General features: G+C 44.4%; 1 protein-coding gene across 7 annotated transcripts in view; it reads left to right on the plus strand.

Moving 5' to 3' along the window:
• The window catches only part of MBD5 (methyl-CpG binding domain protein 5), a 110,233-nt gene that overhangs the window by 86,091 nt on the left and 11,084 nt on the right, over positions 1-13,058 (plus strand). For all 7 annotated transcript variants that reach the window (XM_033516248.1, XM_015634711.2, XM_015634709.2 and 4 more), the window contains 3 exons: positions 6,217-7,185; positions 8,403-8,635; positions 10,571-11,773. In XM_033516248.1, coding sequence (XP_033372139.1) covers positions 6,217-7,185; positions 8,403-8,635; positions 10,571-11,773 — 2,405 coding nt within the window. The remainder of the gene's footprint in view (positions 1-6,216; positions 7,186-8,402; positions 8,636-10,570; positions 11,774-13,058) is intronic.

The following is a 13,058-nucleotide window of genomic DNA, read 5'->3' on the forward strand; positions in this document are numbered from 1 at the left end:
ATGTTTTCTTCTCATGTTTGTGTTATTCCCTAAAACCTTCAGTGAGCCTTTTCCTGAGGCCTCCCAGCAGCACAGGGCTCAGGGGTGAGGTTTAATCCAGAGAGGGGAATTCTGTTGGATTTCCAGGAGAATGGGAATGTTCTTTCCATGAAACTCACATGAAATGTTGAGTGTTTTGCGTTAATAATAATTATTTTTAAAATAAAAGTGAGTTCCCAGCCTGTATCCAGCTCTATAACAAAAGTGGGAAGAGGAATTTTGGGAATTCTCCTGTTAGTTTTGGGGATGGAGCTGTTGAAAGCCCCTGTACACTGAATTTTCAAGAGCAGTTCAGCTGAGGAAGATGTCTAAAGGAACATTCATATTTCACGTTCATATTTCAGTTTGTGGCTTGTTTTTTCCCTTTGTTTTGAAGGATTTTAATTGCTAAATCTGTTTTCTGTGTCTGTGCCAGCAATTCAGAACAGCTACTCCTCAGAAATAGCTCCTGAGAGGAAAAAATCTTGTGAATCCCCACAATTAGCTGGTTATTGCCTAAGCTTTTAATTATATTTTAACCACATGGACCAAGTTTTGTTATTCCAGCTCTTGTTTTCTTCTTCCACAGATCATATCTTTAGTTCCCAGGTAATTTTCAGGGTGTGTGTGCTGGAATTTGTTCTTTTTGTAGGATGGAACTGCATCTCTGGGTGATGGATTTGATTGTTGGTATTTATTTATTTTATTTTTATTTATTTATTTATTTTATTTATTTTTATTTATCTTTTTATTTATTTATTTTATTTATTTATCTACTTTTTTCTTGCTGTTAATATGTAACAGGGTAAAAAAATAAATCTGTGTTTGAGTGTTGAACATTCAACATCCAAATCCTGCTAAGAAAGCAACATCCATAAATAATGGGATGGATGGAAATGAGTGAAAATATTTGGGAATAAAAGCTCTGGACTGCTGATAAGGGAAATCAATAACCACAACAAATAAAGGTGATCAGTGGTCTCAATGTAATAAATTATAATCTATAATTAACATTATAAAATAGGAGAAACTTTGGGTCTAGAAGTTAAGAAGTGACAAAAAATTGGCAGATTTGGCAAAAAAAGGCTGTAATTCCTTCCCTGGAAGTGGAATTTTTCCTGGTAAAATGCACAGAATAGGAATTGTAAAATATAATTAAACAGGGAGGAGCAGAACACCAATCACTGAGGGTGAGGAGAGGAATTTGTTTTAATACAGCCAAGAAAATTGACGAATTCTTTTTAATACAGGCAAGAAAATTGGGAATGGAACATGGCATTGGAAAACAGAACCCCCAGAAGAAGGGGCTTTGGAGGCTTTGATTTAATCACCTCAGTGCAAACTCTTGAAAACACAAATTAAACCAAACAAGTCTGGATTTGCTTCCCAAAATTACTTTATATATTCTAAAATTACAAAATCAAAAGAACTTTTGGACTTGGGGGTCTGAAGAGCATCTGACAACTTTTTGGGATTCGTTGTGTCCAAGAAAAAATTTCTTATAAGACTGGAATCATCCCTAGAAATTTCTCTTCTAATTATAAAACAAATTTAAATATCCCATTCATTCAAGGTTCATAGAAACATCCCTGCTTGGGACAGATTATAAGGAATCTTATCATTAATTAATTAATTATAATATGATAATTAATAATATTATTATATATATTATATATAGAATTAATTATAATCTTAAAATTAATTATAATCTATAATAAGCTGTTACTTAAAATTCTAGCTTCTTTTTCCCATTCTTATTTCTAAATAATAACTTATTTTAACTTGATATTATTTTGAAGAGGGGAAAGTGTTTTTTTTTTTCTATTCAGGTAAGAACTGTGAAGAATAAGGAAAATGTTCAGTGCTTGCATGGACACAGCTTGGGGTTTTCTGGTGTTGTTTTACCTCTTAAAATTTGAATTTGCCAACAACTGACAATCTCTCAGTTAACCAGGCCCTTACTCTGTTGGTGTTTTAACTGCCATGCAATTTTCTAGGATTTTATATTGATAAAAGCCAGGGAGTTTGTAAAAAATAATAGCAAATTAATGTAGAAAGATGAATCTTATTAAAGATATTATTATGGAGAAAACTGAATTAAATCTATGGGATTTCCCACACATTTTTAGCTCTTACCAGCTGAAAATGGAACCAGTGGGCAGCTCCAGCTCTTGCTAGAGGGAGGAGTGGGGATTACTGGAAGAAATAATGCTTTTTATTGAATTTTTAGCTTCCCAAATTCGCAGTTTTCCTTCATTTGCAATGCATCTGCCACAGCTGCGGGTGGGGAGAGACGAGAGCTGAGTGGGAAAATCCCAAATTCCTGCTCTTGTGTGCTGTTGTCCTGACAGTTTTCTACTCAAGCACTGCTCTGCTTTCTGCTGGCAGCTGAGCACATCACAACACTTCCCTCCAAGTCATTTTCAACCCAGCAGTGCAGGGAAAGTGCAGAAATCACAGGAGATGAGCCAAGACCAAAATTCAGACAGGTATTGAATTCTAAAAATTAAATTTTAAAAAAGCCTAGGGGTTTTTTTTTAAATTTTAAAAAACCTAATTTTATGGACTTCTGTGTAAATAGAGAGGTTTTTGCCCTTCCCCAAAAATTTTAGAGGCCAAAATTTCAGCTTTGTTGTAAATGGAAAAAAAAAAAAGCCCCTGTGATCATGGGGTGCACTGGAATTCCAGGCAGGCAGGTGAATATTTCCCAGCAGAGCACATTCCACGGGCACAGAGTGCTGCACACAAGGGCAGTTCAGGATTTGAACTGGTTCTGATGGGGATATTTTATTTATTGGCCCATTTTGGGTGATTTCTGTGCTGTCTCAGGGCACTGCAGGATCTCGATAAGGAGAGCGAGCGACAGCGGTTTGTGCTTAACTGCTGAATTATGGTTTCTTTGGAATTGGAAGCAGTGTAATAAAGGAGATATCAGATAAAGATCTTAAATGTTTTCCATTTCAGAAAGAAAAGGGGGAATATAATGGTCAAAATGTGTAATTCCTGGTTCCAAGTGTGCAGGTAAGGGATGGAATAGGGAGCTACAGCGAGAACTCATTGTCTGGGATCATGAAAAGGACTCTGAGGTTTTGTTTTCCTTCAGCAATTTCACTGGGAAGTGAAGGCTCTGGAAATCATTAATTGAACAATCTCCCCTCTAACACAAGCTCGGAGGTTTTATCTCTAATTTGCAATTAATTCCAATTTCACCCCGGTGTGGCAGCAGCTCCGGGAGACCTCGGGCGTGGCTGGGTGACCCCGTGGTGGCCGAGGTGCCACAAGCCCTTGGAGCTGTGGTAGTAATTAAAATCTCAGAGTGATCTTCTCACACCCTCCTGATCTCAGGGTCAGCTCTCTCCACTGACACTGGGGTTTTGGGGAGGATCCTGCAGATTTCTTCTGCCTCAGAGAGGATGGGGATGGTGAGAGTTGAGTGAGGAGTTCCTTGAATGACCAAGGAGAGAAACGGGAGATGCCAACAAGGCTTTCCAAGGCTTGAAGGGTTCGAAATTAGAAAAGCAGCCAGAAAAATACCCAGTGTAAGCAAAGCTGGCTGTGGTTTTAGGGGATGTGCAGAGATGATTTACAAGGGCTTGGAGGGACAGGACACAGGGAATGGTTTCCCACTGGCAGAGGGCAGGGATGGGGGGGATTTGGGGAAGGAATTCCTGGCTGGGATGGAATTCCCAGAGCAGCCCTGGACCCCTGAAATGTCCAAGGCCAGGTTGGAGCACCTGGGACAGTGGGAGGTGTCCCTGCCATGGCAGGGGTGGGATGGATTAATTTTAGGTCCCTTCCAACCCAAACCAGTCTGGGATTCTCTGAAAAGCAAGAACTGAAAAAATGAAATTTATGTCGTTTATTTGTGCCCTGTTCTAAAAATGTTTCAGGTGTCAATGGCTAATGAGCAAGTAGTGCAGTTTCACTTTTCCCAGTGCTTCACACACCTGTTTTAGTGACTATTTTTTCCCCACAATTTCCAGCACTGTGTTTTTTGAGACTATTTAAATCCTGGGATGTGTAATGGAGAGTTTCTCACAGGGAAAAAGAGTTGCAAAATAGCACTTGAAATATTCTTTTCTAATTAATCCACTTTAAGTGCAATCCTTTTGGAAAATACATCTGTGGTTAGGAAGAACAGTTCTGAGATATTAATGACAAATATCTTCCACTCTGATTTCTTTATTTTAAGTGAATCTTCTTGAACACAAACTGATTCCATCATACCCATTTATTTTATTGTCCTTGCTTAAAGAACACCTGTCAAGCAATGCTTTAAAAAAACAACACAGCTAAAATCCACACAGGAAAATGAACCTGCTCTGAAAAGAAAATAGAATTAAAGATGATTATAAATACAATCAGTAATAACTTTAGAAATTTATGTGCTATTTATTCGCTCCCAAAACATTTCTTTGGCCCTTTAAGAGAACAACAGATGTGCATTTTCTGCATTCTGGGTATTTCTTCTTTTCACTTTTCACTTTTTTCTTTTCACTTTTTTTCACATTGCAAAGAGTTCATTTTTCTCAACAAGTGGAACAGGAGCCTTTGGCAGAGTCTGTGGCTGCAGGAGCTGGGGTTGACCTGGGATTTTATGGTTTTAGTCTGACTCCTTCATCTTTTTTCATTCTGATTATTAAGGACTGTTGTTTACTGAGCTCACACATGCTTGGGTTCCCTGGATCCAAAATTCCACATTTTTGTGGGACTGGGAATTAGAGTCGAGATTCCCTTTTGGTGTTCAACTCCTTTGTATTTCTCATCCAAAACCTCCCAGATCCTCTCCCATGGAGCCATTTACCTGGGCAGAATGGAAAACAGGAGCAGGAATAAATTGCAAACAGAGATGAGGTCCACTGGAAAATGCCCAAAGTCAATTTGATATTCAGGAGATTTCTCTAGAATAATTTCCTCATGCCTGAAATAAAAATCTCTCCATGTGTTCCTTAACACATCCAAGGGGGAATGGTACAGCTGATTCTTCCATTGGGAATTTCTTAAATTTGCAAGTTGCTCTTTGGGACTTTTCATCATTTTTAAATCCTTGGGGCATTAGTTCTAAATACTGATTTTATATCTAAAAATAAATAAATGAATTTTTTTTTCTTGTGGACAAGGTTTTTGAGCCACTCACCCAGAGCAGGATTTCCTCTGCTCTGCAATTGCACTTTGCTCTCACCTCACCTTTGGTTCCCTTATTATTTAATTTCTGCTGTGAAACGTGACCATGGCACTGAGAGAGAGGGGTGAGATTTGTTCTCTTGAGTTCAGGGCAGTGCAAAGTGTTCTGTGCTCATTTTGTACCTTTTGGAGTTGTCACAACATTACAGCACTTTAAAAATGTCATTTTAGTTAAACGTGATGTAATGGTTTGGCTCAGTTCTTATCAAATCCCTTTATAAAGAGTATTTGTTCAGAAAAATAAGAATTGGTATTTGTGATCATTGTTGCCTTTCAGTCCCTCATCCTAGGAGCTGTGTGAGTGACCACTGTCAATTCAAAACTGCCTTAAGTAAAAAAATAATAATCATTTATATTTCAGCTTTGCTAAAGGGGTATAAAGATACCCAAATGAACATTTCTTCTCTTTCTTTGTAGCCTTCTCATGGTAAATTCACCCAGTTGCCCTTTCTCTTCCTCCCAAATGATGGATTTTAGACCACCCCAATTTTTCCTTTACACATTGTGAATTCCTCCTGACTTGGGACAGTCTCATCATACCATGTATTTTTTTTTTCATTCAGGACTCTAAAACAATGCCTTAGATAATAATCTAAAACCCAAAACCCCATGAATGAATTAGAACTGGAAGTGGATCATGGACTGAGTCTTTCACCCAGCATCATTCCTGTGATCCTTCTTCCTGGTCATTCATTCCAGCCTGGTCCATGACTTTAAGTCATGGTTGGTTTTGGGTTTATGCTGTTGAAAATCTGTGATTAAATATGAATTAAATGCTGCTATAACCCCTCTCCAAGAACTTTAAGGGAAGTACAAGTGCACAATACCAATGGGATGTGGCACAGAGCATCTGTAGCATCGCATGGCAGATCTCAAGCGCTCCAGTATGGATTCCCCAGCTCCTTTTTGTGGTGCTGGGTGGTGCTGTGTGCCCTGGAGGTGTCTCCCAGCAGGCAGCACCCTGTGAATATTCTGTTAATATCTCTGTTAATATTCCTGCCTTTCCCATTCCAGGGGGTTTGGGCCCGTCGTCCTCGATAGCCATCGCTGGCACCAGCCAAGCCGCCATCACCAAGACCACGTCTGTGCTCCAGGACGGTGTCATTGTCACCACTGCAGCTGGGACCCCTCTGCAGCAGGGCCAGCTGCCCATGGGGGGTGAGTTCCCCTTCGCTGGCCACGAACACTCGCTCCACTTCCCGCAGAACAGCTCTTCAAACAACAATCTGCCACATCCTCTGAATCAAAACCTCCTCAACTCCCTGCCTCTCTCTCTGCCGGTGAATCAGCAACATCTCCTAAACCAGAATCTCCTAAACATCCTCCAGCCTTCAGCAGGAGAAGGCAAGTCTGAGGTCAACCTCAACCCTTTAGGTTTTCTGAACCCGAATGTCAGCGCCGCTTTAGCGTTCCTGTCCGGCGACGTGGACGGGCAGGTTCTGCAGCCCGTGCACTTCCAGCTGCTGGCAGCCCTGCTCCAGAACCAGGCCCAGGCAGCTGCCATGCTCCCCGTGCCATCCTTCAACGTCACCATCTCCGACCTGCTGCAGCAGCAGAGCACCCCCGCGCCCCCCGAGCCCCTGCCCGACGGCAGCAGGGTGGAGAACCTCCTGTCCAACCCCATCCCCGGCTTCCCAGGCACCGAGCCCTCTCCCAGCCCCCTGCTGCTGCCCGCTGCCTCCGGGGCCTCGGCGCTCATGGCCCTGAACCCGCAGCTGGTGGGGGGCGTCCTGAGCTCGGGCAGCCACCCCGAGGTGGCCATAGCCACGTCCTCGCAGGCCACCACCACCACCAGCACCACGTCGTCGGCGGTGGCCGCGCTGTCGGTGTCGGCGCTGGCCGGGGGCACGGCCGTGGTGTCCATGGCAGAAACCCTCCTGAACATCTCCAGCGCTGCCGGGAGCGCGCCGGGACCCGCCAAGCTCAGCAACAACTCCGTGGTGCCGCAGCTCCTGAACCCTCTCCTGGGGACAGGCCTGCTTGGTAAGTGCAGCTGTTGGGAAAAATCAAACTTGAGGAGGGAGGATTTCAGATTTGGGTTTTTAATCTGTAAAAATCCACTTTTTCTTTTTTTTTGTATTGTTGCGGCTTGTTCGTTGAGGAAATGTAATTGTTCTTGTAAGAAATTGAAATCACTTTCTACTTTTATTCCTTAATGTTTAGGATTGAGCTTGGAAATTATTAATTCTGCCACCTAGACCTACTAAATCCACCTGAAAATTGTGTGAGCAATTTGATTTATTTCATTATTCAAGGAGTAGCAGCTCAGGAGCATCCCTGGGTCAGCTGTGAGTGCCTGTGGCAGCACAGGGTTAGTGGGAATAGCTGTGCTGGAGATGTCAAACAGCCAAAACATCCCAAAACAAATGATGAAAAACCCCTTAAATACAAAGTTTTTCCCTCTTGGGTGATGATTTTTCAGTTATTTTTACCAAAATCATATAATAGAGTAGGTATTCCTCTGCTTGTAATCTTCTTCTGGAGGGAATTAAATAATAATGAAATAATAAGGGAATTAAATAATAATTAAATAATAGCTCATCCCCACCTAAATGACTACAGTGAACTCCACCTACTTGGCATTTTCCACACAAAATATATCTAACAGTGACTTCTCAAATGGAAATTTTAAGGAAAACACAAGATTTTAATTTTAAATAAGAAACAAACTAGAAAATTGATGTATTTTAAGCTTTATTATTTCATAAAGTCAGGTTTGACGGTGTGTTTATTTTTTTAAAAAAGCTAAAACATTTATGTAAAGTGAATTTTTTCTGTAATAGAAAAACCTTAATTCAACTTTTACTCTAGAATGTGAAAAAAGAGTTGTTCAGAATGTTGTGTGACGTGGCTGAGCCAAAAAGCCTTTTCTCCTTCACAGTTGGTGGGAAACTCGTTTTGTTTGGAGTTGAAATGATTGTTTCTTCCTCTCTCTCCCCTCCTCACCACCCCAGCACTGTTTAAGTGAGATTCCAAGGCCTGGAATTCCACAGAAGCTCCTCCTGCCTCCATCCCTGGCTGTTCCAGGTATCCTGTCAGGAGAGGCCACACGAAACACCTGAGAGTGGAGAAATAAAGAGCAGGAGAGCCCCATTCCTGAGAGGATGGAGGGGAGCAGGGTTGTTTTCCAGAGTTTCCTTGGCAGTCAGTGAGATTGGCAGGGGATTGCTGAGTGGTGTTTGCCTGTGCTTGCCTTGCAGGGGAAATGTCATCTCTGAACACTACTCTGAACAACCATCAGCTCAGCCATCTCCAGTCACTCCTCAACAACAATCAGATGTTTCCTTCAAATCAGCAGCAGCAGCAGCAGCAGCAGCAGCAGCAGCACCTTCTCCAGGGCTACCAGAACGTGCAGGGCTTTCAAGGCCAGCCCCAAATTCCTGGCCCAGCCAACAACCCAAACCCCATGGCGTGTCTGTTCCAGAATTTCCAGGTAGAAAACAAAATTCAATCAATATTCAAGCAAGTGTGCAGCTCTCAGGAGGTAAAATTCCATCCTCCAGAGGCTTGGGGTTTCTTTGCTGATTAAGACAATTTAATTTCTGTAATTACATGTATACTGTATACAATACATTCTTTCAGTAGCTGATGGATTTTGAAAACCAGGAACATTTGTTATTGAAATTTTATCCTTTTCTCCTTAGGAACTGGTTTAGGTGCTTTGGAAAGAATTATACTGAATGTGTTGAAAAAAAGTTCCTCTATATGCTGACAATCGCTATAGAGTTTTAACAAAACTCTTTTCCATCCCACAGAAATGATCCTAAATTCTCATTTAGCTTATTCTGATTAGTCAGCAGTGAGAAATAAATACTGATAGCGCTTTGCAGTAATTAGAAACTTAATAAGTTGTTATAAGTGACTGTGTGCACCAGTCCTCTCGTATTCCCACTGAAATGGGATGGAAGAGCTGTGATGGGGACTGTGCAGCCTGGGAAAACAGGGATTGGAGTGAATAGACAATGGCAAACTGGGAAAAAATGAGACTTCCCTGTTCTCCAGATAACACAATTATTCCTCATACAGGTTGGGTATCAACAGAGCAAAAATAGTGACAAACCCAGGGTGCAGGAAGGGATTTGTTGTTCCTCAGTATCGCTGCAGAAGTGCAGGTGTGAGGAGAGGAGTGCAGAGGGGGCCAGGCAGAGCTTTCACCCTTCCAGGAGGAAAAAGGAGCTGTGGAGAAGCTTCCCCGGAAAATCTCTGCCTGTTCCCTCTCTTGTAGGAATTTTGGTCGCTTTAGCCGAGTATTTTTTTGTGTTGTATTCCCAGTTATAGAAACAGCCACAGTCAGTAGTTAAAGGGCTCTTGGAATATTTTCCCTGTGGTTTTTACAGTTTTTGTTGGAGTGCTCTTGTTGACATTGTGTTCCCTGGCTGTGGGTGTGACAAGGAATAGGAAAAGCTCATGTGGTTGGATCTGGAGGTGCCAGTTTGCTGAGGCAGGGCCTGGCTGAGAGCACAGGGATGTGGGATATTGGGGACTGGAGTCTGTGAGATCCCATGGGAAAGGCACACAGCAAAGGGGAAAACAGGAATTGGTGCAGATTCCACAAGCACAGTGATGGATTCAGGAGTTCACTGAGGAGCACACAAGGACAGAAGCAATGGTGGGGTCTGGGAAGGGAAGAAAGGGAATTGTTGAGAGCAGAACTCAGAGGTTGTGGAGTTGAGGTCTCTCCTCCTCTGGAGCTGCACAGACCCCACCTGGATGTGATCCTGGGCTCCAGCAGGAGGCTGGGTTAGATCAGCTCAGCTGGAGAAGCCTGGAGAAGAGAAGGCTCCCTTGTGGCATCCTCCAGTGTCTGGAGGAGCTGCAGAGAGGCTGGAGAGGGACTGCAGAGACAGGACCAGGAGGGATTGCATGAGGGATGGGTTCAAACTGCCAGAGGGGAAATTTAGGCAGGATATTGGGAAGGAATTGCTCCCTGTGAGGGTGGTGAGGGTGCCCAGAGAAGCTGTGGCTGCCCCTGGATCTCTGGGAATGTCCAAGGCCAGGCTGGACAGGGCTTGGAGCACCCTGGGAGAGTGGAAGGTGTCCCTGCCATGACAGGGGGTGGCACTGGGTGGACTTTGAGGTCCCTTCCCACCCACACCATCCTGTGTCTCTGTATCAGAAATACTGACCCTGGGGAACTTGTTTAGGACTTGAGAGGAAACAGGAGCCTGCTGACACAGAGTCTGAGACAGTGGTTTGGGTTTCCTCTAAATCAGGCTTTTAATTCTCTCTCCACTTTGTTCAGCATGAAAATTCGTACCTGGTATATAACAAAAAGAAATGTGCTGTCATGAATAAGCACAGAGTTTATCTGCTGAAATCCAACTTGAGTTAGAGCAGCAATTCCCATCCTCTCCTCTCCTTTCCCCAGGTGAGGATGCAGGAAGACGCCGCCGTCCTCAACAAAAGAATGATCACCCAGATGGGAATGGCGCCGGTTCCCGAGAGCTCCAACACTCTCCTTCCTCCCTTCCAGGAGCCCCCCTGCGACCTGCAGCAGAGACCTGACCCATCCCTGGGCCAGCAGGCCAAGGACAACCCCAACGCCGCCGCGGCCGCGGGCGACGCCTCGGTGGACGCCATCTACAAGGCGGTGGTGGACGCCGCCAGCAAGGGGGTGCCGGTGGTGATCACCACGGCCGGCTCCAGCTCCACGCAGCCGAGCCCCATCCCCGCCCTGAGTGCCATGAGTGCCTTCACAGCCTCCATCGGGGACCCCCTGAACCTCTCCAGCGCCGTCAGCGCCGTCATCCACGGCCGCGGCGCCGAGCACGAGGGGCGCGGGCGCAACGCCCGCGGCGCGCGGGTCCCCAAGAGCTCGGAGCACGGCAAGAACGCCGCTGAGGGGGACGGCTACGAGTATTACAAATCAGCCACGTGTAACACGCCCAAAAAGCAGTGGGAAGGGGAGCAGAGCCCCGGGGGGGAGATCAACAGGTGGAAATGTGAGGAGTTCCTGGAGCACTCCGCCCATATCCACAGCAGCCCGTGCCATGAGAGGCCCAACAACATCTCCACGCTGCCGCTGCTGCAGGGGGAGCAGCACCAGGCCCTGCTGGCACAGCGGAACTGTCAGAGCGAGAAAATGCTGGAGGAGAATTTCAGGTATAACAATTACAAAAGAACTATGATGAGTTTCAAGGAAAGACTGGAGAACACTGTGGAACGATGTGCACACATCAACGGGAACCGCCCGCAGCCCAACAGGGGCTTCGGGGAGTTGCTCAACACTTCCAAACAAGACCTGATCCTGGAAGAGCAATCTCCCAGTTCCTCCAATAGCTTGGAGAGTTCCTTAGTGAAAGACTACATCCATTACAATGGAGATTTTAATGCCAAAAGCATTAACGGGTGCGTGCCCAGCCCCTCGGATGCTAAGAGCATCAGCAGCGAGGAGGACCTGCGGAACCCCGAGTCGCCCTCGTCCCACGAGCTCATCCACTACAGGCCGAGGACGTTTAACGTGGGCGACTTGGTCTGGGGCCAGATCAAAGGACTGACTTCCTGGCCTGGCAAACTTGGCAGAGAAGAAGAGGTTCACAATTCATGTCAACAGAACGCTGAGGAGGGGAAGGTATATTTATATCTCTGTGCACATCTCTCTCTCTCTCTCTCTCTCTCCCCCCACCAGCACACAAATCAAAATTTTGGCTTCTTTATTTTGTCTCTTCTTTTAGCAGCACAAATGGGGGTTTTTTCATAGCTGTAGCTTGTAGAGCTGAATTTCCCCTTCATTTCAGACAGGTTAGATTTGGGCTTTGCTAAATGATTTTTTTGGTGTTAACAAAAAAATGGTTCTCACTTCCATGGTGTGTTCAGATAAATTCCTGGCTGTGTCCAAAGCATCTGATACGGAAATACCTGAAAGTGTTGAAACTGCAAAAAGGAGAAGTGGCCTAATCAGATTGAGGAATCTTTAATGAGTGAAATCTTGCTGATTGACACACACTTCTCACAGGAAATGCACACACATGAGGTTTTGATCATTTAGTTATAAGGAAAGTGTTCTGATTTGCTCTTTCATACTAAAATTCTTTTTTTGTGTCAACAAATCATGTGCTTGTTGGGGAATAGACAGGAAATGCGGTTATCAAGGAGTTACTGGTTATTTCATTATGAAAAATATTCCCAAATCTGGTCTCCACTGCTTGTGTAACATTTTATCTTTGTAGTTCTTATAAAATGCTTCACATCTTCCACCTGTACATATTTTTGTGTGCCATTTTACAAAATGCAAATTTAAGAAATGTGTAAGCAGAAAGGGGAGATTTAAGGAAATAGGAATATGTCAGTGACACAAAGAAATCAAATCACTTAGAACTGAGGAGGGTGGTTTGGACCAAAGTGTTCCCCAAAATTCAGCCAGGAGCAGATACCCAGAGGAGAGAAGGGACAAGAAACTCATCCCATCCCACCCCTGCCATGGCAGGGACACCTCCCACCGTCCCAGGCTGCTCCAAGCCCCAATGTCCAACCTGGCCTGGGACATTTCCAGGGTTCCAGGGGCAGCCCCAGCTGCTCTGGAATCTTCCAGTCTCTCTCCACTGGAGCTGTAAATCCTGGATGCTGTGGAGCCACTGTGGTTTCACCCCCAAGCAGAACTCCAGTCTCCCTTGGCAGGTGAGAGTGCTGAATATTCCAGAGCTTTCCATGGTTTAATCCATCCCAGCCCAAACACCCCATTGCAGGACAGTGGTTCAGAGCCTTGGGAAGCTCAGATCCCCAAGTTACAAGTCAGGAAGTGGAAGCACAGGAGAAGATCCCAAACTTTTAAGGATGCAACAAAATGAATTCATGAATTCTTCATGAAGAATTCCATGTTCAATATCCCTGTCTGTGTGAGTCAGAAACAACATTCC

Source organism: Parus major, chromosome 7 (assembly GCF_001522545.3).
Source record: "Parus major isolate Abel chromosome 7, Parus_major1.1, whole genome shotgun sequence".
In the NCBI taxonomy this organism is placed as follows: domain Eukaryota; kingdom Metazoa; phylum Chordata; class Aves; order Passeriformes; family Paridae; genus Parus; species Parus major.